This window comes from Artibeus jamaicensis, unplaced genomic scaffold (assembly GCF_021234435.1).
Source record: "Artibeus jamaicensis isolate MK-2021 breed Jamaican fruit bat unplaced genomic scaffold, CSHL_Jam_final scaffold_1964, whole genome shotgun sequence".
In the NCBI taxonomy this organism is placed as follows: Eukaryota; Metazoa; Chordata; class Mammalia; order Chiroptera; family Phyllostomidae; genus Artibeus; species Artibeus jamaicensis.
In genome coordinates, this window is record NW_026522030.1 from 44,808,618 (window position 1) to 44,836,137 (window position 27,520).

The 27,520-nt window shown below is 37.7% G+C and overlaps 1 protein-coding gene and 1 pseudogene across 3 annotated transcripts in view; both read left to right on the forward strand.

Moving 5' to 3' along the window:
• The window catches only part of KDM4C (lysine demethylase 4C), a 371,183-nt gene that overhangs the window by 100,819 nt on the left and 242,844 nt on the right, over window positions 1–27,520 (forward strand). For all 3 annotated transcript variants that reach the window (XM_037156753.2, XM_053656545.1, XM_053656546.1), the window contains 2 exons: window positions 163–266; window positions 4,247–4,384. In XM_037156753.2, the coding sequence (XP_037012648.2) occupies window positions 163–266; window positions 4,247–4,384 (242 nt within the window). The remainder of the gene's footprint in view (window positions 1–162; window positions 267–4,246; window positions 4,385–27,520) is intronic.
• LOC119057835 (keratin, type II cytoskeletal 8-like) lies at window positions 11,740–27,414 on the forward strand (annotated as a pseudogene).

A 27,520-nucleotide genomic window follows, 5' to 3' on the forward strand; every position in this document is an offset into this window, starting at 1 on the left:
TATTAACTGTGAAGAGAGGGGCTGCATCAGATGTGTGGTGAAGTTGGCCTGTATTTGCACAAAGCTGTCATTTTAAAAGACTAACAGCAGAAAGCTTAAAAAATTGTCTGAAATTTTTTCTTAATTGATATATTATTGCTTTTATTTATTATTCCCATTTAGGTTTTTTCCCAAGCAGTTCTCAAGGGTGTGATGCATTTCTTCGCCACAAGATGACACTGATATCTCCCTCAGTGTTGAAGAAATATGGCATTCCCTTTGATAAGGTATATTAGTGTTCCTCTTTAACAGACTAATTTCTGTGTGTAGTATTTGTATTTAAAATGCATTTAACAAAAGTCATATATAGCTGTGATTTCACAGTGGAATTTTTAGGATGTGGGGAGAAGAACTCAGATTCATGTTTTATAACCATTATTTATCTAAATAGTAATTTGAAGTTATTTTTATTTCAGAATACATTTATATGCTGTCATAGTTTAGTTATAACTACTGATAATAAAATGTAGCACATTTGACAAAATAGCATGTAGCTCTTCTGTAATGAAGTCTTTTGTATGTGCAACTTAATTTATGTCTGTTTTCTAAAAAAGAATTCAGAGCAGTTATTATTAGCAGTTTTGTTGGTTAGAATCAATGATTATAATACCATTATATTGCTTCTAAACACACTTAGACATAATACAATTGAGATTTCATTATGGATAAAGTTGCCCGATGACTTAATAATCAGATGTTGCTTCTTTGGGGTATTTCTAAAGATTAAGTTCTGTTAGACTCTGCACATGCTAAAGCCCTCTTTTTTTTGGGTCCATGGGTAGTTACTGGGTTAGAATTATTACAGAACATGAAGAACATTTTTATGTGAAGAAACTGAAATGAAAAAAGCTTTTGCCTAGGTAAATAAAAGCTCTCAGTTGGAGGAGGATTAAGCCCTTAGCTACTTCTGGAAACATTGAAGAATAGCTCCATTCTCATCTCCATTTTTTGTTTGACTTTCTTCCCATAATCCTTGTTGTGTTTCACCTTAGAATCTTTTCACTGTGACTAAATCTTTACCTCTTCTTAATCTGAGGTCCTTAAAGTCCCCTCTGCTTCCCTTCTCCCCCCACCCCCTTACTTTGGTTTTGTTTGAAGTATAATTTTTTCCAAGGACCAAGAATCCTTCTACAACTTGGAGTGACCCCCCTGCCCACTCACAAACTGTGTATGTGGCAGTCATTGTGATGAGGTTGCTCTCAGCACTGGGTTTACTGACATACTTTTACCCAGGACAAAAAAACATGATTCTGAGTGTGCACAGTGGGAAATGTCCATGGGCATGGAGAGGAGCTGGTGATAGGTGACAGCACTGTTGCAAAAATAGAGGTGAGAGGCTGTGCCCCCCAGAGGGGCCTCTGTCACTTTGGGGCTTTGTCTTACTAGCAGACACCTCAGGGCACTGGGCTTTTCTGTCATGGACACATTCATCAGTAGTGTTTCTTTCAGGTGGTTGGCATAAGTTTAATTGGGTACTTTTATTTAAGTTGGAATATTACAAAGTAGAGGAGGGTGGACTACAGTCCCACAAGAAAGAAAAAACCTCCATGGGGTTAGGACTGGTGATAGGTGTTGATCGAGCTGTTCTTTGGAGAGGGGCTTACATGAAGTAGCCAGACCGAGGGACTGGTTTATTCTCCCAGGATGGAGGTCTTCAGGGTTTGTAGGTACTTTGCACTCTTTAGGGGAAGGAGGTAGGTGCCCTGCACCCTTTTTTGTCTGTGGATCCCCAAATCATCTTTTGAGGATGGGACATTTTCTGGTTTCTGTGGAAGTGGCAGGAGATTGTCTTCAGATGATGAGATGCTAGTGACATGAAGGCCAATTGACAAAGTATTTCTATAAAATACCGCCACTTCCCCTTTTACCTTTGTGAATGGTGTATGACACATGATGCTGTGCTCCTTAAAGACTCACTCCCTGATGTTAACATAGCATGGGACAGAGTAGCACAGGCTTTGGAATTAAACTTCCAAGTTCATTGCTGATTCTGTCCCTTGGATAAATTACAGTTTTTCTGAGCCTCATTTTCTTCGGAGCTTCATTTTCTTCATCTGGAAAATGGGATAATAAAAGTACCTACTTATTAGGGCTATTATGAGGATGAAAAGATATCATCTGTATCATTGATTTTCAATCTTTTTCATCTTATCACACACATAAACTACTAAAATTTTGTGGCACTCAAAAATAAATTTTTTGCTGATTTGACAACAAAAGTAAGTATAACTTTGATCCATTCACACTGGATGGCTATTATTGTGTTGACTGTTGTCATTTATTTAATTTGACAATCTTAGGGAAAAGAGGTCAGTGCCCCTGACTAAATAGTTGGGTATTGCGTGTTTTAAAAATTCCTGTGGTGCACTGGTTGAAAATCACTGGTCTGTATGAAGGGTTTTGCATAGTCTATGTTATATAGTAAGTATTCTCTCTCCCCCATTCAGCCCCTTTTCTTAGCCAATCATTTCACAGTTGGAGTAACAGTTTTCTTTTTTCTTTCAATGTATTTGTACATATTCATATATATATATATGTATATATATGGAAATATGTATTTAACAAATAGTCCATGTTTACTTTTAGATTGTATGTATTACTCTTTCCAACTTTTTCCATGACATGGAATTGCGATGATTGCTTAATCTTATAATAAAAGGGACTCATTCTTTTCCCCACAGTACTTTTTTTTCTTTTTTAAAAATAAATTTATCACACAGAGGCAGTAAATTGGCTTTATATTTTGGCTAACTGATATTTTTCTAGAAATTTCACAGAGGCATAAAATTTAGAGTCCCATTAAAGGAGGACAGGTGTTATTCTTCATCATGGCAAGAGCAGGGTTTTCGAGGTAGAGTAGAAAAGGATTCTAGGTGGGATTCATTGGAGCAGTGACAGTAGTTTCCTTTTTCCAATGACAGCAGTCCTTTCTCCTGCCCCCACCTTTATAGACGTAGAAACAGTTGAGCAGGGTGAGTTTTCTTTTATCAGATAGTATAAGAATGTTCCTAGTTTTCAAGCACAAGTATAATTAATGAGATTCAGTGAGGAAAGGAGAGACTCAGGCTGTCCTCATGTGGCTCAGAATGGTGGAATTGGAACTATGTTGAACACTGATAAGCCATTCTCTGCCTGCCAGGTGGCAGCTGAGTTGCAACTCATTGCAGTAGGACACCTGCTGGAGTATCATGGGGGGAGGAGAAAACGAACTAAATTTCAAACTTGTTGGGGAAGAAAATACAGCCGCACACAACATTATAGCATTCCCAAACTCGCGAGTGAATTGCTGTGTGTATACCTATATTCATACAGTGTGTCTCCTATATGTTTACACACATGTATATACCCACATACTCATTTCTCAACACTTTAGGAATGAAATGAACCATGGTGACTGAATGAGCTAGTGAGTAATAAACTTGATAATCTAGCATAAAGTAGGCAATTTTTAAAAAGCACTGAAAAATTTAACTTTACTATTTTTTCTATTGATCATGGTGTATTTTGTGTGCTTTGATGATTATACAAATCTTTTAAATTTTAAAAATAAAAATAAATACATTTTTATCTTTGCTTTGTAGCTCCTGGTTGATTTACCTATTATTTAAATTATATTTAAAAATTCCTTCACTCACACACATGTATATATTTATTTGACTAGTTCTTTGATAGAAATTTTACTATTAGATAAAATAGAGTTAATTGGTAGTTTTCTAAGTATTGTGGAAGAATAATATGGTGAACATCACCAACTCTTTAGCAATAGGAATTCATAATAAAACCTGTTTAGTATGCATTATGAACATTGTCACAGTTCTAACTTGAAAAAAATCAGTTATGATACTTCCTTTTATATAATTCCAACAACGCAAAACTTAAAAATATTCAAATGTATACATGATTAATAATATGAACATATTGATTAGAATAACTTAAAGATATTTTTATATAAAGTATGATATCTTTAACTATAGATTGAATGATTGAATTATATAGCTCTGGTCACACCCTGTTTAGAAAAGTCTTAAAAGTTTCCTGAACAACTAATAAAGGATTAAATAAAGAATCTGGGGGTGCTTTTTACACTCGTATATCCCAATGTCATGGCATTATTTATTTATTTATTTTACAGGAAATATACTTCAATTGTGTTCATAATATGAGAAGTCTTAAAATTGGAAAATACTGTCTATTTTCTACTCTGCAGATCACTCAGGAAGCTGGAGAATTTATGATCACTTTTCCATATGGGTACCATGCTGGTTTTAATCATGGTTTCAACTGTGCAGAATCTACAAATTTTGCTACTATCAGATGGATTGACTATGGGAAAGTTGCTAAATTGGTAAGTTATGCCTCAAAAAATAAAACATAAATTAAATGTGTATTCTGGTTAGTATAGAGGGAAAACTAAGATCATATGCAGCATTTATTTTTTTCCTCATTGTGTACCTCTCACCATGGTAATTTATTTCAGACTAGATTTTACATTACCATTTGTAGCTACACTTGTCTATTTTGAAATTAATGTGGAATAATTTACCTTGAAAGGTAATTTTATGCTGATATTTGCTTTCTCTTGAGGCCGCTGACTGTTTTTTGTGAGATTTTTCTGGTGGCTCCCTGTGTGTGGCTCTATGACTGAACTGTCTCCATGTAAGAGTTCAGTCCATGGCTTAGAAAACAACTGTTTACAAAAGAAAGTGTCCGTAAAATCATAACAAGTTGAGGTAGACTGGTAAGAAAGGATTAGAACTGCCCTCAGTGCAAAAATGAATTCTTTTAAATAATTTTTAAAAATTGATTTTAGAGAAAGAGAGACAGACAGGCAGACATCGATTTTTATTGTTCTGTTGCAGTCATTGGTTGTCTCTTGTATGTGCCCTAACCAAGGATTGAAGCCACAACCTTGGTGTATTGGGATGATGCTGTAACCAACTGAGCTATCCAGCCAGGGCCAGAAATTAATTCTTAAAAGTACTTATGTAGAACAAGAAATATATCTTCATGGTAACTTTAGAATAAAATTTTGCTACTTCTGCTCATGTTTAATTTAGTTCCACAGACTGTGTGTTTTCATTCACAACTTCTGCTAATTAATTTCCTTCTGTGGCATTAAATAGAAGACACCCTCAAAGTGATGGTGGCTTCTGTTTGGTTGCTTTCTTTTGGTGCAGGAAGGGAGAGAGCAGCTTCTTAATGAAACTGTGTTTTACAGAGTATGTAAAATTGACATATTTAGTGGAAAATGATATATACAGCTCACATGGACTTATTGTGGCTACTGCATGGTACAAGCTAGTATTTTTCATTCTACATTGATAAAGCTTGCATGCAGAACCATTGGGTGTATTCGAATACAAATATTTAGGAAAGATAACTCTAGGTTTAATTTATGTGTATTTAGAAAATTACATAATATATTTTTAAAAGTATAGCTCTCTGGCAGCTTAAGAAGCATTTGAATGAATTCATGACATAAAAGAAAGCTCTGATAATAGAAGACTTTTTCTGTTTGAGTAATTTCTATTTGAGGGGTAATTTAGAAAGGAAGAGAACTGAACTATTTCTTCCCATTTCACATCCTTCCTATTATAATAAACCTAATTAAAAAAAATCTCAGTGTGTATGTACCTTGACCAGCTACTGCAGTGTTTTTGCAGAAATGTAATGCTAGTATCTATATTGAAACAGTGTCATAACCTCAAAGTTATAACAAGGTATGCTATTTTGTAGTTTGCTTCTTTAATCATTGACATAGTAAGTTAGATATCCAAGCTGTTAGAGTCACTAGAAAAAATGAGTTTATGTTTGTTTACTACATATTTCAGATCCAATTCAAGGTATTGACCAAAATAGCTTCTCCCCAAGGCTAAAATGAGTTCACATTTCCACGTACATGTGGAGTGGAGTGTGACCATGTCACAGAGGTCTATGGTGATCTTTTCCGAAACCTTACTCTTGGAACCTAGCATTGTGGCGTTGTGAAGAAGTAGTGCGTACTGCGGTGGACGAGGCAGGGATTTGAGGCTGAACTTTTCTTCTTCTACTTAGCCATGTAACAATAGGAAAGTCATTTATTCTTTTTATTTCTTCCTATACAAAGTAGAAATACTTCTCTACCCCATAGATTCCTTTTGAGGAGAAAAAAGTTAGGTGTGTTCATATGCACTCATGCTGTGTTGATTTATAGCATTCAATTTAATCAAGGGATATGACTGACTTTGTTCTGGGTATTTTACTAGGTACAAAATGTTCAATGGTTATATATAATGCATTTTGGCCAATTTAAAATTATTGTAATTACCTTTGTTTTTAGGTGTTGTCTCCATCCTTCCCTTACTTTTGGTGAGGTGGTGCTACCCTGAGAATGTATTATTTTTCTATTGCTGCTGTAGCAAATTTTTATAAAATTAGTGATTTAAAAACAATACCCATTTACTACCTCATAGTTCTATAGGTTATAGGTCTGACTTTGGTCTCACCAAGCAAAAATGAAGGTACTTGTGGGCTGCATTCCTCACTGGAGATTGGTGAAGAATCCATTTCCTTGCTCAGTCAGGTTGTTGGTTGAATCCAGTTCCTTGCACTTGTAGGACTGAGTTTCCTTTTTCTTCTTGGCCTTTCAGTGAGGTCCCCCCTTCAAGGGGCCTCTCTCAGGTTCTTGCACATGGTTCCCTACATTTCAGAGCAAGCAATCTGCAAAATCCCTTTTGTCCTGTAAAATACAATATTTACAGATTGTTACAGATTACAGAGATTCAGATGGATATCTAGGCATTTCGCATACCTAGAGTTTTGCATAGAGAGTTCTGATGAATAGCTGACTTGGTGGTATACTAAGAATGTACTTGGAGTCATGTAACTAATTTCTTTATTTTGCTTAAAAATAGGAAACTAAACTTGTAATAGATACAATTCAGAATTTTTCATTAAAACAGCCTTATACTTTTTAATCATTTCCTCAATATTAATGTTTTCTTGGCTATTCTCAGTTAATAAGTTCTGTTACACTACAGTGTGCTGTGATATTTTTTTGCAAATTTTAGTTTCTTTTACCACTTATTTGATATATTTTTATTGATTTCATGTCTGTTTCTTTAGGCAACTTTACAAATTTATGGTGTGTGTGCCACATGCATATTGGAAAATTAGTGAGTTGGGCAATTAGTTTTTTGTGTTTGCTTGGGGACAAATGTATGGTAGATCAATAGTCAGTTGCACTTAAAGGACTTTCAGTTGTCAGGATTACCAAGTTTGTTACTTTGTGTTAATTCTTTGCTTTTTTTCTATGTATTCTAAATGATAATTATTGAAAAAAACCAAGTTGTTTGTCAAAACAATGATGAGTTATGCATTTGGGAGGGATAATTTAAAAAATAATGGCATGCTTTTTCATAGTTGAAACACTGGGGGGTGATATCTGCTTTACCTATTATATATTTTTTTAAGATTTTATTTATTTATTTTTAGATAGTGGGGAAGGGAGGAGAAAGAGAGAGCGAGAAACATTGATCAGTTGCTCTTGTAAATGCCCCCCCCCCCCCCCCCGGACCAAACCTGCAACCTTCTGTTTCTCAGAGTGATGCCCAGCCAACTGAACCACACCAGCCATGGTTAACCTGTCACATACTTGATTCGAGTACATGAAAGCATCTAATAAAGTATCGATCTGTTTATAGTGCAGCATTAATCAACTAATGTGGGATCTCCACTGATTGTATTTTATATATTACAAACTAGTATTTCTTATTTTCATGACTTAGAAAAGAGTTGTTACAGAAGGCTATTCTTTAGTTAAAAAATGGCACTAGGGTTTGAAAAGGTGATCCTCAGGGATTCACTAATATATTATCTTTGTTCAACTGCCACTGGACTTTGGTTAATACGACCTTTTCAGCCCATTCAGGTGGCTGCTATTGAACAGAGCTCCATTTATTCAAAGTGCTTGTCTGCTGTATACCAGGCACCATGCATGTTTCTATGAATTCATCAATTGGAGGTTAACGTGTTTAATGAGAGCAAAGAATGGCTCTGGCAAAGAATCAAGGACTGCTTCCTTGGTCCACTGGCTGCCTGCCTTCTGGTGGCATCTCTGGAGTAGGAACGGAGAGGGGATGTCTGTGGATTTCTTTTGAATGTGTTACTGACCTTTTGGTATGTGGTATATATGTTTAAGAAAAGACTAACATTGATTGGAACTCCCATTATTTGTGCTAAGCCCAAGTAGCTATCTTCCAAATTTTAGCAAATTTCTAGATGCTTTATATTCTTAACATCTATAATTATGTGAATATTTTACTGCCTTTCAGTATATTCTATTTTTTCAGCACTTAATTCCAAATAATCCCTCCCTCTTTTTAATCATATCTACCCAAACTGCCTCATCTCACAGAAGGCTTTTTTTGTACTTAGATTATAGAGAATATCTTCAGAAAATGGGCAAAGGTGGGCATGAAGGGCATTGACCTCATAGCCTTGATGCCAACTTAATTTGACTCTCCCTGTTTCTAAAAACCTCCACGAATGCCCCATATCCTTACTATTCCTCTTGTTCCTCTCATCAGTGAGGGTTATTTAGCTCTCTTTTGCCTTGACTTGCAAAATACAGCATAGCAAATCATGTGTGATACTACAGAAAACAGAAGGTCTTGCCTTCAGAGGACACATCTACCTGACAAGGCAGTTGTGTAATTTTCCCCATTTCATTAACCAGAGGTAAGATTTTTCACTGAAAAAAATTGAGGAGAATGTTTCATGTAGCCACACACTCATTTGACTACTGACTAAGGCAGTGTTTGGCTTTGGTGAGTGCTCAGCGATTTTCTCCTCTGCAACAGGAATTGTGCTGTGTGTGTGTACAGTGGAGAAAGATATATTAGTTGTCTTCAAGGAGATTTCGTAAAGAGCAGAGGGCTTGTAATAAACCTCTGTTTGTAAAGTCGTGGTATGAATGGGACGTGCTATCAAGTTATTTCTCTTCGGTATTACAGTAGCTTTGAACATCAGAGCAATCTAGAGTAAAATGCTGTATTTATTTTTGTAGTAGAGGTTTAAAAATATGTAACATAGATTAAGAGTTGAAATAAGATGTTGGTACATATTCGAGGTGAATGTTTTCTGTTTGTGGTGTATTCTTTCTGTGGTGAAATGGAGTCCATGATTACTTCTGTGCAGCAGCTGTGTGGCACTCATAGGGCTGCTTCCTGGCTGAGTTGGATCAAAGAGCTGGCCTGCAGGTTGTATTTCATTTTTCCGTTTGGTGGGATGAAATGCAGTTGTTTTGATGTTAGGTTTGATGGATTTGTTTGCCACTGCATTCATTAGCTTCACATCAAAAAACTGACAGGCTGTTAAATGAAACTTTGGCTTAGATTTTCAGCTTGACTGTTTGGAGACATTTGTGAAGATATTTTGTTTTTGTGTTGCATCAGCCTCAAGCACTGTGAGTGTCTCAAAGGGAAGAAAAGTTATTTACTGTACTGATTTTCTTGAGTAAAAAAGAATCATTGTCTTGAGGATAGTCATATCTAGCCTACACCATCAGAAGTCGTGTATTTATGACACCGTGCGGTGTGAGAGCCTTATCTACAGCATGATAAGTAATGTTATCTTCTTGGAAGGAGAAGTAATAGTTGGTAACTCCAAAATGATATCTCTTATTTGCATTAATTTTACTATAGGTGATTCTCTATTAACATGATATGCCCGAATGTTGAAAAATTGCACTGCATGGTTGGGAATGTTCTCTTATGAACTCCAGGAGCGTTACTTCACTATCTAATTTTAATGCATTCTGATATTTGAATCCTCAAACATTCGAACAAGTTTAGAAAGAGATGATGGAATTTTGAAATTGATTTCCCTTTCATCTAGTAGGGATTTCAACTATTAGATTTTCTCGCATACAGAAACCACGGTATGGGTTCATTTTATTTTATAGTTCAATCCTTCTGTAAAATTAAATTGGGTTTTTTTAAAATCAGGTAGCATCCTTCCCCAAAAACCTTTAATCTTGGGCAGCAGATTGTTTTAATAAAAACAATCAGGAATCATTTTAGGGGTGAACCATTAGGTTATAAGTTAATATGCTTTACATCACAAAATCCTAATACAGTGGCATTTCTCTATTCTTGTGGCTTGTGAAAGAAAGCAAATGTGGACTGTTTTTCACATTGCTCATTTACCAATTCTTGGCATTCTAATTTTAAGTGTCTGATAAAGCATGTATATTACAAATTTGTGAACCATGGGGGTTTTTATATTCTGCATTTTCTCTTTTTACCCATTCGTTCTGTTTCCCGGGCCCTGGTGGTACACTGCTGATAGGTGGCTGGGTGGTGCCTTTTTTACAGGGCTTGAAGGGAATAAGAGACAGTATTATGTAGAGAAAAAGAAGCAGAGGACCTCTTGTCCTTACGAGCTTGTACTCCAACTAGGGAGTTAGTATTTACATATCCGTAAGAGGTATTTGGACAGAATATTCACGTTTGTTCCTGTTTTACTCTGATGTAGTATTGAGTTGTGGGATTCAGAAAATCTGAGACTTCCAGCAGTGGACTAGAAAGCCTCTGCCTGGGAGAAAAATCTTTCCTTGAGACCCACCTGAGATCTTCCTTTTATATCCCTTGGCCAACCATAACTATAAAGAAGGCTGGCTAAGTAAATGGCAAGCCACTGACATTTTTAGACAGATGTTGTCTCTGCATAGGGTTGTTCTCAGCCCTGTAGAGCTTTAAAAGCATGGACTCCTAGCCCTGCCCATCCAACAGGATAAGAATCTCTGGTGAGGAGACACTGCATTTGCATTTTAAAAATTCCCATGGGTGAGTGTGGTGGATGCTTTGGGGTTGAGACCCACAGGTCTTTGGTAAATTAAATAAGACCTTTGTATGATTGGGTTGAAATCCTTTGATGTGATAAAATTTTTTCTACTAAAAGATATTTTGATTTCCAAACCATCAGCTTATTTGCCTATAAATTGGCGATGTGTAATAACATCCAAATATATAATTAATAGCCTCTGTTCTGTAATAACTAATAGGTGTTTGGGCACCTGCTGAATTGGAAGTTTCATGGATATGTCCTGTAAATATGCCCTTTAGTACAAAATTTTTAGAGGGAAGAAGGAAACATATTGGGCAAGATAAAATAACAATATAAGAGAGTGGCATGAAGGTTAGAGAGATGAGTGTACTGTATATAGCTATTTCTTAAGTATAAGCTTTTGTTCAGTGACTTCTTTTTGGAAACTTTTTTTTGTTTTTAAATCCCTTCCTAGGTTTTTTTCTGTTGTTTAAGGGATGGGGAAAGAGAGGGAGAGAAACATCAGTGTGTGGTTGCCTCTCACGTGCCTCTCACGTGCCCCTTACTGGGGACCTGGCTGGCAACCCAAGCATGTGCCCTAACTGGGAATTGAACCAGTGAGCCTTTGGTTTGTTTGCAAGCTGGCTTTCAATCCACTGAGCTACACTGGCCAGGGCTATTTTTTTCTTTCTTTTTTTCTTTGCGCAAAAACAGGGAGCCAGTCTCAGGTGGAGACTGGTTCCCTGTTTTTGCACAAAGAAATAAATAGCCTCTCCCAAGCCCTATTGGTGCAGTTGCCTGCTTCCCCTGCTCCCTGCTCTGCTCTACCCTGTTTCTTTTGTAAAAATGGAAGAATTTTGAGTGAATTAGACCTTTATTTTTCTGTATGGTTGGATGGTGGTTTGGGGGAAAGGGGAAAAGGAACAGGCTGGGGAATTGAGGTAAGGGATCATTTACGTGTTTTCAGCCCCTCTTTCCCTCCCTCTATCATGTACACTCATCAGATTGTTACATAATTTATTTTGCTTTCTCTTTTTGCTATGCCCATTTTCAAATGGCAGTAGGGATGTGGGATCAGATATGAAATGAGGGTGCGTAGGGAGTCCTCCCGGGCAGCCATTTTCCTCCTCCCTGTCCATTTTTAAACATGTGGCCTCCATGGGGGTGCTAGGGACATGGGGAAAATCACTCTTGTGCCCATTACTTCTCTCTATTCACTTCCTCACCCAGTTAGTGTGGTTGATGATGTCTTTTCTGGTGTCATGGCAGTCACCTTGTGGATCCCCTTCCAGTATTTCCTCTCTGACTTGTTTCCCTCCTCACCCAAATCATGTCCCCACCCTCCTCAGTCTCTGCTCTGCACATTGCTGAAGATCCAGGCTCATGTCAAGTTCTGTACTTGAGCAATGAAGTGGAAACAATGCAAAAATAAATAAACTCTTGATCTCTTATATAATAATTAATAATATAGTACTATATTTGGGCTATCAAAGCTGAACCTAAATTATCAAAGAGGTAAGTACCATCTCTATTTAAAATATCTGAAAACAACTTTCTCCTATACCCCCTCCCCATAATACCTGTATCTCCTTTAAGCTTATTTTTTCTTATTACTGTCTGACATATATGTATAATATTCAAATTTATTTTTTTTCTCTTGCACTTATATAACAAAATTCTATAAGAGTGAGGATTAAAAATATCATTAGTTCATTTCTGTGTTCTCTACCTAGCACATAATAAATACTCAAGAAATAGTTTGTTGAATGATTAATTGATTTGCCCAAGGCCATTTATTTGATCAAAAGCATCAGAACCAAGATTCAAAGATAGGAATCTTGTGTATCTTTTTATTTTCCCCATTTAGATATTTTTATTTTTTTAACAAAATATTTCAGCTAACATTCACTGACAGCTCTGTCAAACAGCACAAAATTATAGCTGTATTTTAAATATCGATGTAATGTAGAAAATTTGAGAACCTAAAGTTGTCCAGTCCATACCAAAAATTCATTTTCAAAATAAAAATGTGATCACATCAAATCAGATGATGCCCAAGATTTCATTGCAGAAAAGGAAATGTTTGATTTGAAAAGTTTTGGGACAAGGCAAGAAAAAGAAAAAACATGGATCATTTGAATAAAGTCACTTCTCCTGTACCACCAAATAAGCTGATTTTCTTTGGGAAAATCATTCTGTCTTGCTGAAGCTGTAATGTTAAAATTGTGGTCCTGTTCCTATCTTGATCCAAAAGTTGTGGTTGGAAATGTCCACTTGTGGCTTATATAGAAGCATATAGGAGATAAAGAACAGTTTGTGGCCAGTGGGGCTGGATTCGAATGTAGGCACTTCTGTTGCTGGCCATTGATTCTCCTGCTAGCAGTTTAACTCATTTGAAAACTTTATGATCTGATTGCTAATTGTATGCTCTTACACAGTACCTCTTTTAAAAGATATATAGCCTTTTGGTATTTAATTTAAAGAAAAAGCTGTTTAAAGGAGGACATGGGAAAATTCCTTAAGTGGGCTCAGAACCCCTGGCCTAGCCAGCCACACAGCAATTTCTTTTTGTTTGTTTGTTTGTATGTTTGTTTTCAGAAAAAATGGCTAAGTGTGAAATAGGATTTCTTAAATAAGGCATGCCAGTCAAGTCACTGGTTCCCTTTTCGTTGGCTGCTAATGGAACAATAACAAAATGTGATGCCCAATTGTAAGCTTGTGGGGGTTTTGTTTATTTGATCATTTGCTATGACCTCTTTGAATCAAAAGAAAGCTTTAATGGGATTTCACTGGGGTCAGTGGCTGTAGACTTTAATCTGTGGATCCATAGTCTGTCCTCCCTCAGCTTTGAGCAAGGTGATTGAAAGGATGAGCACTCCTCTTTCAGAAACTCCTTGGTGGAACTGTAGTTTAGAAGTTCCCTATAGAAGCTGTGGCCACAGAACACTCTCTGTGCCAGTGGCAGGACTCATCCTCAGGAAGAAGGCTAAAAATGATGAATGTAATAGCTGAATAAGTTTTTTATGTTTAGCTATCAAAGGGAATAAGAAATGGGTGAAGAAACCCATGATTGATCTCAATTACTGCTTTAATAGGTCTGTACCTTTGCAGTTAAAAGAATCAATGTTAGCCAATTCAAAGAAGAAAGGTGGCCCTAGTAAGGCAGGCCCTAAAAAAATCCGATGTGAGACAGGAGCCTAGTGCTTAGTTATCTCCTCCTTTTAGCATACTTACTATTTTTAATTTACTAGACATTTATCTCCTACAAACTGGCCAATACTGTATTTTTACCTCTTTCTAAAATAAAGAAGGCAAAATAAGAGTGTCTTCTGGACATTTAGGCACTCTGAATTTTGTGTCGATTTCCAACATAAAATTTTAGAGCGCTGATTAATTCTTCATGACACTGCTTACAAAATTTAGTGCTTACAGCTAATTCTGCCAGGCATTGTTTCTTGCTTTCTTTTTTTAAAAAATAGTTTTGAAAGATTTTATTTATTTACTTTTAGAGAGAAGGGGAGGGAGAGAAACATCAATGTGTGAGAGATACATTGATCAGTTGCTTCTCGAATGCCCCCAACTGGGGACCTGGACCACAACCCAGGCATGTGCCCTGACTGGGAATTAAACCAGTGACCTTTGGGTTCCCAGGTTGGCACTCAATCCACTGAGCCACACCAGCCAGAACTGTTTCTGTCTTTCATTTGTATTGATCAGGTTGCATTTTTCTAAGTGCTTTCTTTAATTGAGAACAATATCAGTATTTTTATGCCTTTTTGCTTATAATGCTAAGTGCAATTTCTATGATTTTATGTCCGTTACTGTTATTGTTTGATATTTTGATTTTTATCATACTTGAGTGTGACTAATGAATAAATTAGTTAGGTAAGAGAATTTCCAACTTAGTTGTAATGTCATTAAAATATGAACAATGAAATCATAATATTGGGAAATTATTCTATAGTTAGATATATCCATACTTTGGGGGCAGGGGATGAGAATTGTATGTGTGTGTATGTGTGTATATTTCACTATTATTATTATTTTATAATCTTTTATGAAAAGGCTAGAAACATTATGGGAGAAAAATATAGCATGCCTTATGTTCCATGAGATTACATGAAGTTAGTTTTATAAAATTAATTATATCTTGCATCTTCCTTCAAAATGCTTAATCAGAAATACAGCTTAAATCGTCATTGAGGTTCCATGATCTCCATAGGATTGCTGTCAGAAGCACTCCAGGGAGACAACATAGGGTGGTAGAGATGGCAGACACTCTGGAGAGTTACACACTTTGTCTTGAATCTCCCTCAGACTGTATGTAATTCTGCTGACTTTCACTTACTCATGTATAAGGGAAACATTGTTTTGTAGTGTCGAAAAGGTACAAGTTCAAGGGTTAGCTAGACTCTGATTCCATTCCTACCCTTTCTTTTTACTAACTCTGTGGTTGGAGCAAGTACTTAACTAACCTGTCTAAATCTCCCTTTTTCCACATGTAAAATGAATATTTTAGCTTCTGTATAGTACTTCTGAAAAATAAATGAAATTAAATATATGAGGAGCTTTGCAGAGTTGTGTGGACTATGTAGCAATGTGGTGAATTAGCATTGTATTTCCACTGCATTTTTCTTCTAGAATTTCAGTTTGGGAATTGACTTTGGCTCAGTGGTGGGCCTGTCTGGTGTAAGGGTCTGTCTGTTTCCTGTTCCAGTGATGATGGATCCGTTCAGTGGGCCAATCCTGGAATAGAAGGGAGAATAGGACAGGACTGGTGGAGACATAGAGGAAAATGCCCTGGGGGAGTAACGGGATACTTATCTCTCTTTCTAGATGAGGACAAGGCAGCGCTGAAGTCTGCAACTTACAAATCATAAGGTGATCAGACCTAACTTAAAGTCAAATTTTGTATATCTGACTAGGGAGATGAAGTGGTTCTGTTTAAAAAATCAAAGTCTAGAGAAAGCATGCCAGTGTTTATTTTTTCATCACTGTCAGAAATACAAGTTATTCATTGCTCTATCTTCAGAGGTGTTTCTTGCTTACTAAAAGTGTTTTGATGGCTAATTTGAGTGTAGGCAAATAAAAACCCAGCCCAATCACATCGATGTTAGAATTCTGGTTCTGTGTGGGGAACTTGTGTAACTTGCCTCTGTCAGCTGGAGTTTCCTTACCTGCGGAGAGACCTTTAACTGGTGCCCCACCAGGCTATAGGGAGAATGGGGTAGCTGGGACAGTCACATAGCACCATCTTCTACCGCTGAATACATTTTAAAAAAGGGATTCGTCATGGGTCATTTCTAAGTCAGGGCACTCCCCAATACTAGTTTGGGAAAGATGAGTTCAGACCTGAATAGCAGTGGCTGTAGGGATAGTATTTGCAGGATATGTGCTAATAGCAGGCTGGACAGATGGGTCACTTTATATCTTTCTACAGATTTCTCAGATCCTTTTACTTTTACTTTCCACAAAAATTGAGGAGAGTATGAAAAGTATGACATCAACTAACAGTGCTTGGGTTCTGTAGGCCATATTTCTGAGAGGAAGAATGAAGGAGCTGCTGCTTTTGTCTTTGAAAACATACTCTTGCTCTTGGGCACCATTTTGAATTTGAAATACCATGTATTGTAAATCCTTGGAAAGAAAGCCATCATGGATGTTAAAGATTCCTGCTAAGTTTGACTGTAGTCCACATGTGGCTTTTACATACTCCAGAGTTTTATTTCAATTGAGTTAAAAAAAGTAGGTAGTTTCCAGCAACTCCCTAAATTCTCACAGTGGAAATTTTTAAAGGCCTATTAGTAATTTTCAGTGATTCTTGGTAGAGTATTTCCAGATCTCAGGAATGTATATTTTGGATTGTTCTTTAGTTTTGAGTATTTTTAAAAAATGGACTATTCTGATAATTTTTTTAAAGATTTTATTTATTTACTTTTAGAGAGAGAGGAAGTAGGGGAGAAAGAGAGGGAAAGAAATAGCGATATGTGAGAGATACAGGGATCAGTTGCCTCTTGCATGCCCCCAACTGGGGACCTAGCCCGCAACCCAGGCACATACCCTCACCCAGAATCGAACCAGCAACCTTTCAGTTTGCAAGTGGGCACTCAATTCACTGAGCCACATCAGCCAGAGTTGTGCTGATGATTATTGAAATAGAATGAAGAACCATTTCTTCGCTGGTAAATAAAATTGGAAAATTGTTCGAACTTCAGTATTATTAAAAATAATAGTAAAATATTCCTTATTAGTAAATATAACAGGGACGTTCCAATGGACATGGGAACATAGTGGAGTGGGCACCCTGTACTTCTGTTGGTGGCAGTATAATTGGCATAAGCACCCCGAAAAGCAGATAGACAGTGTATATAAATAGCTCTCAACATCTCTGTGCCCTTTGACCCTTTTTTTTACTCTCTTAAGAATTCATCAAAATTCAGGCAAAAGTTCATTTACAAAGATGATTGTTGTAGTACTAGCTTTATCAGCAAAAATTGGATTATAACTAAAATGTTCAAAGATCTGGGAATCATTGAGTAAGTTATTATACTAAAATATTTTTAATTTTACAGAAAATTATTTGAAAAGAAATCACCATGGCTCTTCATATTAATACCCAAATACCCAGTGTTCAAAAGTACAAAAATAAAAGAAAGAATTAATATGTATCTGTGATTTAAAAAATTCGAGTATAAAAATATTTAATGACACCCATTCGAGTCCCTTCTTCAAAGGTAAAATCTGGCCCTAGCTGATGTGGCTCATTTGGTTGGTCGTCATCCTGCAAAGCAAAAGGCCACTGGTTTGATTTCTGGTGAGGGCACAAGCCTGGGTTATGGGCTCAGTCCCTAGTTAGGACGTGTACGAGAGGAAACCAGTTGTTGTTTTTCTTTCATACCAGTGTTTATTTCCCTCTCTTTCTCCCTTCCTTCCCATTTCTCTAAAAATAAATAAAATTAAAAAAAAAAAGAATGGTAAAACCTGTTAACAACTTCTTATATACCTTCAAAAATGTCAGCATATATCTATATCTTTTTAAAAATCTACACAAAGATGATCCATATTGAACATATTATTTTTCATCGTCTTTTCTGTTAATATGTTTATTATTTATAACAAGTAAAAATTTTTAGAATGTAGATGTTTATTAGAAAAATCTTCTAGCTTATCCCAGTAGGGTATGACAGATGGTTTGCAGTGGATTTTTTTCTGAGGGGCATCACAGAGTCACAGTAGTGCATAAGAGTTCATTGCACAGATCTTGTTAACAAATCAGGACTTTGAAAATGAATGCCTTAGTTCATTGCTCTCTTTTCATTCACTTCATGCAGAGCAGATGGCTACATGGACCTGGTGCACTTGCATGTTTCCAGTTCTGTGTTTATTGACGGGCCCTGCCTGCACCTGCCATCTCTGCTTATTCCACCACAGTTAATACTGGAAGATAGTTAATGCCATTATAGTTTTTGTTTTACTGAATGACAGCATTTGTAACTGTGTCGTCATATTTAAAGAATTGGACAGGTCAAAAACATTTTAATAAATGTCTCTAGAGTTGCATTTTTCTGGCCTCATGAAATACTATTCCAGTGAATTTGGAAGACATGACAGGAAATAGTAACTAAATGACTTTGTCAACAGTTCTATGATAATGGGAAATTGAAATAGAAATGGCACAAAGGGGAGTTGAAATCCAGCCTGGTTTCTAAATATACACATAGGCTAGGAGGGCTACATAAAATAATACCAACTGAAATAATCATAAAGGGTACTCTAGATTTATAATACATACATAAAATAAGACAATTGGGAAATTATTGACTATTGTTGCAAGAGAACAGATGGTAGTTAAAATACCTTTTAATTTTATGTCATTCTTAAAATCAGACAACCAAAGAACATATACCATCTATATTTAAAAAGTTAAATTCAAACTTTTCTATTTTGGGTGGAATGCTAGAGTTGAAGAAAAACAAATGCAACATTACTCTTCCAGTAAAAGCACACATTGGAGGCTGCCTTGGCAGGGGATTGAAGAGATAGATGAGGGAAAAGATGAGTAAGAAAGCAGTGTTCCAAACCGTGCTTAAGTCCTCCTATGTGAAACTTCTCTGTTACATATTTCCTCCCATAAGTGGCCCTAGTGATGTTGAATATTTAAATTCTGAAATGTCTAGACTGTGTCTCTCTAAAACCTCATCCATTTTTCAGTACATGCCCATAAATTTTAGCAAACATGATTTAATGCTTTAGTACTTTACATTTGATTAGAGAGAATGTTAGGTTTTTGTGAATTTTGGTGCTGTGTACACTCTGACCTTCAAAATTAAAGCTGAATCCTAAGCCCTAAAATGTCTGAGTAAGCTTAACCAGGACTTCTTAAGAAATAACAATTGTTCTCAGATTTGTACATGGGTTTGTGCTGTAGCAGTAGATCTGAAAAGGTGTTTCTGTTGTGTAGGCTCCTTATTATCAGTCCATGGTGTTTCCCCCCCGACTCTCAATTAGTATATAGATGTATGCTGTTGAGGTGGAAGGAGTCTGTGGCAAATAAAGGAGTCTGACTGATTCAGCCATTAAGTGCTGGACCAACAAATGTTGGTGCTGAGCACAGATTCTTGTTCAGTCCCTGTTGCCACTTTAATTTGTGTTCACACCGGTAATTCTATCAGAGCAGCCTGTATGAAAAGAAAGAAAAAGAAGAAAAGGAATCGGAGGTTCAGATCCATATTTCAAAGTATCTACTCTTTGAATTGTGCAATGGAGTATCTGAAGTTCATACTCAATTACCAAGTAACTGATGAACTTACTTAAGAAGATTGGGATGATGCAATTCACTGTGTTTTCAAAAAAACATGTTCAGGTTGGGGGGAAGTTTATAAACCTAGAATTCCAATGGGTACATGCAGAGTTTAGCTTTATTGTATTGATATAATGTAGTTTTTATGGATTTTTATTCTCAGAGAGACCCCTTTTGTCTCCTGTTTATCCTCTCCATTTTACCATCTGGAACAAATTGACACAATAGCAGATTGAATCAGATGTATTTTCTTGGTTTTTATAATTATTAAACTTTGCAATAGACTTGTGGAAACTCCACATGATAAAGGCAAATGACACCGTTGTGGAGGGAATCCTCTTCAATAGATGCCGTGTACCTAGCTCTCAGCTTTCTGTTTTCTACTCCCTCAGTAAGGTTTGTCTGTGGACACAGTAGTCCTCAGAGGGCAGGTTAGTGGTTCTGGACCTTTTGCTTCAGGTTTGTTTCTTAAGCAGAGGACCTGGAACCACTATTCAGTGCTTACCAAATTTCTCAGACTGGTACTTAGTTTAATTCAACATTTATTAATTGAGTGCTGTGCAATGGCCTGTAATTAGGCTTTTAGGAGGAGGCCCCTTCTTGTATTGTAGTTATTCCAGATACTGTGGAATCATAGAGTGTCAATTTGATGAGATCTTGGACCTACTTTACTAAGCCAGGCTTTCTGTCATGCATATAAGTATTTTTTCTTTTAAAGAAAATTAGACTTCTGGCCAAGATGGAGGCGTAGGTGGAAACACTGTGCCTCCTCCCACAACCAAGTTTAAAGACAACAAAGTTTTAGTAACAAAAATGCAGCCAAAACACAGAAAATTAAACTGTACGGAAGTCTTGACAGTAACGAACCGTTCATCCAGACCAGTAAGAGGGGCAGAGTCAGCAGCGGAGCGGGGTCAGGCGGGAAAGATCAGCCGAGCGACCCAGGAGCTCAGAAGTGCAGGAGGCAAGCGGTGGTTGGTGGATCCCAGGTGTGGGGTGGCAGTGAGTGGACCCAGTGAGAGTGAAAGGCAGCTGACTGACCGTGGTCACACATTGGTGCGTAGATAAACCAAGCGAAGGAGCAAGCAGTGAGACAGACCGCTCAGGCCAGGGCCCCAGCGATGGGAATTAGAACCTGAAAGCACCAATTGGAAAGACTTTCGGGGTCGAGGTGCCAGGAGAAGCTCCCAGGCTCACAGAGAGTGCGTTGAAGAGACCCACAGGGTCCTGGAGGGTGCACAAGCCCACACACCTGGGAACCAGCACCAGAAGGGCCCAATTTGTTTGTGGGAAGAGGCAGAGGGGACAGAAATCTGAGAGCAAGCTGAACAAATGCCATCGCCCCTCTCTGACCCCGCCCCCACATACAGCATCACAAACCAGCAAACTGGGTCGCCCTGCTCTGGTGAACACCTGAGGCTCCGCCCCTCATATGTAATAGGTGCAGCCTGACCAAAACATTATGGCTCAAGCAGAAAAAGAACTCAAAGCCCCAGAGCCAATAAATCTAAGCGACCAAGAAATAGCTAACCTTTCAGATGCACAGTTCAAAACACTGGTGATCAGGATGCTCACAGAATTGGTTGATTATAGTCACAAATTAGAGGAACATATGAAGGCTAAACTAATTGAAATGAAGGGAAAGGCACAGGAAAGCAATAGCGATGGAAAGGAAGCTGGGACTCAAATCAAGGCAGTGGACCAGAAGGAAGAAAGAAACAACCAAACAGAAAAGAAGGAAGAAACAAGAATTCAAAAAAATGAGGGGAGGCTTAGGAACCAAATGTTCCAACATCCGAATTATAGGGGGACCAGAAGGGGAAGAGGAACAGCCACAAGTGGAAAACTTACTTTGAACAAGTAATAAAGGAGACTTCCCCAATCTGGCAAAGGAAATAGACTTCCAGGAAACCCAGGAAGCTCAGAGAGTCCCAAAGAAGTTGGACCCAAGGAAGAACACACCAAGGCACATCATAATTAGATTAGCCAAGATGAAAATGCAGCAGAGAATTCTAGAAGCAGCAAGAGATAAAGGGACCGTCACCTACAAAGGAGTTCCCATCAGACTGTCAGCAAATTTCTCAAAAGAGACCTTACAGGCAAAAAGGGGCTGGAAAGATGTATTCCAAGTCATGAAATCCAAAGACCTACATCCAAGATTGCTCTATCCAGCAAAGCTTTCATTTAGAATGGAAGGGCAGATAAAGTGCTTCTCAGATAAGGTCAAGTTCAAGGAGTTCATCATCACCAAGCCCTTACTATATGAAATGTTAAAGGGACTTATCTAAGAAAAAGAAGATAAAAAAGATGAACAGTGAAAGGACAGCAAATTCACAGTTATCAACAACCCACCTAAAACAAAAGCAAGCTAAGAGGATAGCTAGATCAGGAGCAGAACCATAGAAATGAAGATCTTAGCAACAGGGGAGTCTGAGGAGGAGAAGGGGGGAGAAGGTACAGAGAATAAGTAGCATAGATGGTAGGTAGAAAATGGGGGGGGGCAAGAATAGTATGGGAAACATAGAATCTAAACTTGTGACACATGGACATAAACTAAAGGGGGGGAATAGTGGGGGAGTGGGCAGGGTGGAGGGGAATAAAGGGGGGAATAGAACAACTGTAATAGCATAATCGATAAAATGTATTGGAAAAAAGAAAATTAAAATATTATCAAGTATACATTTTATATCTTGTTATATCCTGTTTTTTAATATTTTCTTATGCCACTTTGAAGTGCTCAAAAATATTATTTTTAATTGCCGACTATATCATCCTAATTTAACTATTCCGTTGTCATAGAGGTTGTTTAAAATTTTTATTATCATCAATTACATTGCAGTAAAGAGCTATATGCATAAATTACTGTCCAACTTCCTTTTTTCTTTAGGGATAAGATTTTTAGAAAGCTAATTATGAGTCAAATAGTATTTGGATACATGTTGTTAGTTTGTTTCCAATATTTGTACTCACATAAGCAACACGAAAATGCATTTTTACAATTCTTAAATTGTTATCAAACCAGTTTTTAGTTTTTTAAAGGAAAAGTCTAATCCTATTTTTAATTATCAGGGAATTTGAACAATTTTAATAGCCTACATTTTTTATCCATATTTTACTATTTTAAAATATTATTCTGAATTAAGGATATGAAACTTTAGCTCTGTTTTCTACAAATACCATTCCCAGTTTGTTTGCTTTTTAGTTGCATTGGAGTATTTTTGTGCTTTTACAGGAGTCAGTGTTTGCTTATGGTTGGTCCTAGGATTGAGCCTCTGTTTCTCTTTCTTTTTAGCTGCCACTGTGCACCCTGGACTTCCTTTCCTCCATTCATTGTGGGGCAGGCATAGGCTTCCTTCCCCACTCTGTTTCTACAGCAAGTTTTAGATGTCTTGTTTGTCTTTAAAAAAGGTTTTCAATTGTGTTTTTTCATTATCATTTAACCCCCTTATACCCTCCTTCTTCCTGCAATCACCACACTGTTGTCTATGAGTCTTTTCTTTTTTTCTTCCACCTCCTACTGTTTGTCTTAATGCTTATACTGCTAGTGACTGCAGGGAAACTGGATTGAGAGTCATACTTTGGGAGTTGGAGAGGTTCCAAGTAGGAGTATGTCCTGTCTGCCTCATAATGTCAGGGGATAAGGGTCATTTTTCTCCTGGTTCCTTTGTTGATAAAGGAGGTCATATAGCCCCCAGGTGTTCAGCAGCTACTTGTACTCGAGTGGGCTCAGCATCAGCTCCCTGGCCTTTTCCTGGGTGGGCAGCAGCTACCGAGTTGGCCTGGGTGCCAACATGAATCTGGCTGGGGGTTTTTGGTGGAGCTGGAAGTATGGGGACAATCCAAGCAGTCCAAGTAAACCAGAGCCTGCTGAGCTCCCTGTAATGGGAGGTGGACCCTGAAATCCAGGCCATGTTCATCCAGGAGAAGGAGCAGATCAGTAGCCTTAATAACAAGTTTGCTTCCTTCATCGATAAGGTATAGAGGCTGGAGCAGCAGAATAAGATTCTGGAGGCCAAGTGGACTCTTCAGCAGCAGAAGATGACTTGCAGTAATGTGGACAGTATGTTCAAGAGCTACATTAACAACCTTTGGAGGCAGCTGGAAATAGTGGCCCGGGAGAAACTGAGACTGTAGGCAGAGTTTGGCAACATGCAGGGGTTGGTGGAGGACTTGAAGAATGAGTATGAGAAGATCAACAAGTGCACAGAAATGGAGAATGAATTTGTCCTCATCAGGAAGAATGAGAATGAAACTTACATGAACAAAGTAAGCTGGAGTCTTGCCTGGAAGGGCTGACCGGTGAGATCAACTTCTACAGGCAACTGCATGAAGAGGACATTTGTGAGCTGCAGTCTCAGATCTCTGACATGTCTGTGGTGCTGTCCATGGTCAACAGCCACTCCCTGGACCTGGATGACATCATCGCCGAGGTCAAGGCCCAGTACGAGGAAATCTCCAATTGCAGCCAGGCTGAGGCTGAGACCATGTACCACATCAAGTATGAGCAGCTGCAGACATTGGCTGGGAAGCATGGGGATGACCTGTGCTGCATGAAGACAGAGATTTCGTAGATTAACTGGAACATCAGCTGAATCTAGGCTGAGATCCACAGCCTCAAAGAGCAGAGAGCTTCCCTGGAGACCCCTATTATGGATCCCTATCGTGGATGCCAGGCATCATGGCAAGGTGGCTGTCAAGGATGCTCAGACCAAGGTGGCTGTTCTGAGAACTGCCAAACAGGACATGGACCAGCAGCTGCATGAGTACCAGAAGCTCATGAATGTCAAGCTGGCCCTGGATATGGAGATCACTACCTTCTGCAAGCTGCTGGAGGGCAAGGAGAACCCACTGGAGTTTGGGATGCAGAACATGAATATCCATACCAAGACCAGCAGTGGCTACTCAGGTGGTCTGAGCCCAGCTTACTGGAATCTTAACTATGGCTTGAATTTCCAGTCCAGCTCGGACTCTGGCGGAGGCCCTGGCTCCTTCAGCTGAACTAGTACCAGCTCCTCCACGACAGTGGTTGAGAAGATTGAGTTCCACAGCGAGACCCAAGCTGGTGTCTGAGTCACCTGATGTCCTGCCCAAGTGAGGTACTGCTATGGTCCCTGCTATCCTCTGAGCCCTTGGGGAAAGGAGCTGTTAAGGGGAGTGGAGGGCACAGGAGACCCACCCAAAACTCAGCCCCAGGCCTCAGCTCATTCTTGGGGTGGGGAGGGCTTTACTGCCTGGGGGACTGCCTCCTACCCATATCCCAGACTAAAAGCCAAATAAAGTATTTTTTCCCCAAAATAATGACTCAGCGGGCTCTGCCAAAAAAAAAAAAAAGAAAGAAAAAGAAAAAGAAAAAGGCCTTTACAAACTAGGCTCTCAAAATTACATTTTCATCCCAGTTCTTATCCTCTTATGTCTCAACATGTCTGGACTGCTCTCTATTCCCCTAAACAGGTTTACATTGTATAGGTTATTGATGACATATAAAAAGATAAACCTTGTAGAAAATCTAGGGTAGCCTTCAGAGTTCAGCTTAATATTTTATGTCTCCCATGAAACTTTTCTTGAGGCAGTGTATCTTTCTTGGGAAGCTGTAGTTTATTAATTGTGTCTTTTCCCATCTCTATCCTCTGAACCTGCCTCTTAAAAGATTGCTTTTTCTTGTAGTCATTTTCAAAGAGCAGGTCATGCCATCATGATAACCCAAGGGAATCAAAAGAAGGTGTTCCTCTGCCTGCCATTCATGGAGGGTGTGTTTTGACTTGATACAGAGCTGGGAAGGCAAAGGATGAAGCAACTACAGTCTTGGGAAAATAGAAAGAGGGCACAGAGGGAAATGGGTATTCAGCAGAAAGTCTAGACACAACTGTAGACTAAACAGTCATTCACTCACTAAGCTATACATTTAATAGGGAATGATGTACTCTGGTACTGGGCAGTTTGCAAGGGGGGAAAGTTATTAAAAATCAGTTTCAGTTGGATACGGTTTTACAAATCGTGTGTGGAAATGTGTAGACAGTAGAGGGTATGCTTCAGTAAATTAACAGCAAGGAGCTTGATGACAGCTTGAGTGTTTGTGACTATGCTGTTTATTAATAAAACTTCAGAGGAAATTTGTAGCTAAATGAAAGGACAAAGCGAGCCCAGTTTATGCCATTTGTATATTATGGTGTAAGCCTACAGCAGAACTAATTACTGGAGTTGTATGGATTAATGAACAAAGATGAACAAGGTTGAACTTCAAGGAAGTGTGCTATTTAAAGAGTTGTTTGTACTTTCAGTTGGGGATTTTAACTGTGGTGTAAAATAGTCATATATGAAGAAAGATCAATTCGATGCCAAATTGTGAGACTACATTTTTTTTTCTTTTTCTTTTTTTTTGAGAGTATGTGTTTTTATGAGCTTTTGATAGTACTCTAATGTTAGGTGACATTTTTGAAATAGTGAAAAACATATGAATGCTCAGATAATGTTTTTCATAAATATATGATGTGCATTTCCCCTCCATATATATGTCCAGCTTTTGGTTTTTAAAGATTTCTCTTTGAGACACTGGAAAATACTGGCATTTCATATTTTTATGTAGTCATTGTGTACAATTGTAAATTCAAATGAGTTTTAAAATCAAGTTGCTTCTAAATGTTAGTTTGATAAAAATAAACTATACTGCAAATTATTTACATGTGTGACATGATTTTATGTCATTTTATGGAAACTGTTAGATTTATGATACAGATCAGTAAATCTAGAAGTTATTCTTCTGGACAAGTTAAGCAAGGATATTTATAACACCCTTTCCCTACGTTTCACTAGTGTGAAAATATGGCTACTAGCAGTACAGGATTGATAGAATAGAATTTTAGGACATCTCTACTGTGCAGGCGTTAGAAACAGTGGGGTCAATCTATATGAACAGGTGTGAGAAGATCTTATAATATTTTAAGTAAAAATCAAAAAGCTAGTTAGGAGTAGTGTGTATAGTGTCAGGATATAATTTTTAAAAATCTTTAAAAATATGTAAATAGATGAAATGAAATGAAAGGATACATATTTAATTATGGTGGTTTACGGTCAGTGTGATGAATTTGAGGTGTATAAAGCGGGGACCCTCACCTTTCATGCACTCTGCTTCTTGTAGAGTGTAATTACTTTTTTACAAGACTATTTTCATGTATTTTTATGCTATTTGAAAAATGTCCAATGAAATTATTTTTATAGGTTGTAATAGTATACAGTTTTTAATAGTAAATCCACGTAAACTTGGATTAGTTTAGAGAACTCTAAACTAATGTCTGAATGTCTTACAGGCATATATAGTAGAGATGTTCTGTAATCTGTCTACTTCTGGATATTTAGTTTGTAACCAGTATTTTAATGTGGAGGAGGAAGATGATAGATGTGTTTGTACATGCACATTTTAAAGCATTTAAAATTTTATTATAGCCCTGGCTGGTGTAGCTTAGTGAATCGAGGGCGGGTCTGCAAACCAAAGGGTTCAATTCTCAGGGCACAGGCCTGGGTTGTGGGCCACGTCCCCAGTAGGGGGCGCATGAGAGGTAACCACACATTAATATTTCTCTTCCTCTTTCTCCTTCCCTTTCCCTCTCTCTAAAAATAAATAAATAAAATCTAAAAAAAAAATAAAATCTGTTTAAAAACTTTATTTTATACTTATTAATTGACCTGTAACTAAGGTGACACATCATTTATTCTAAAATGGAAGAAAACAGCATTGATACACATTATTTAAAATAACTGTTGAAAAAATTAAAATGGACATTTTCTTTGAAACTAGGGCAAGTGGGAGGGTAGGGCAGGGTCTAAGTAGAGGTGGGATAAGGACAGGGAAATAGGGGACAACTGTAATAGTATCAACAA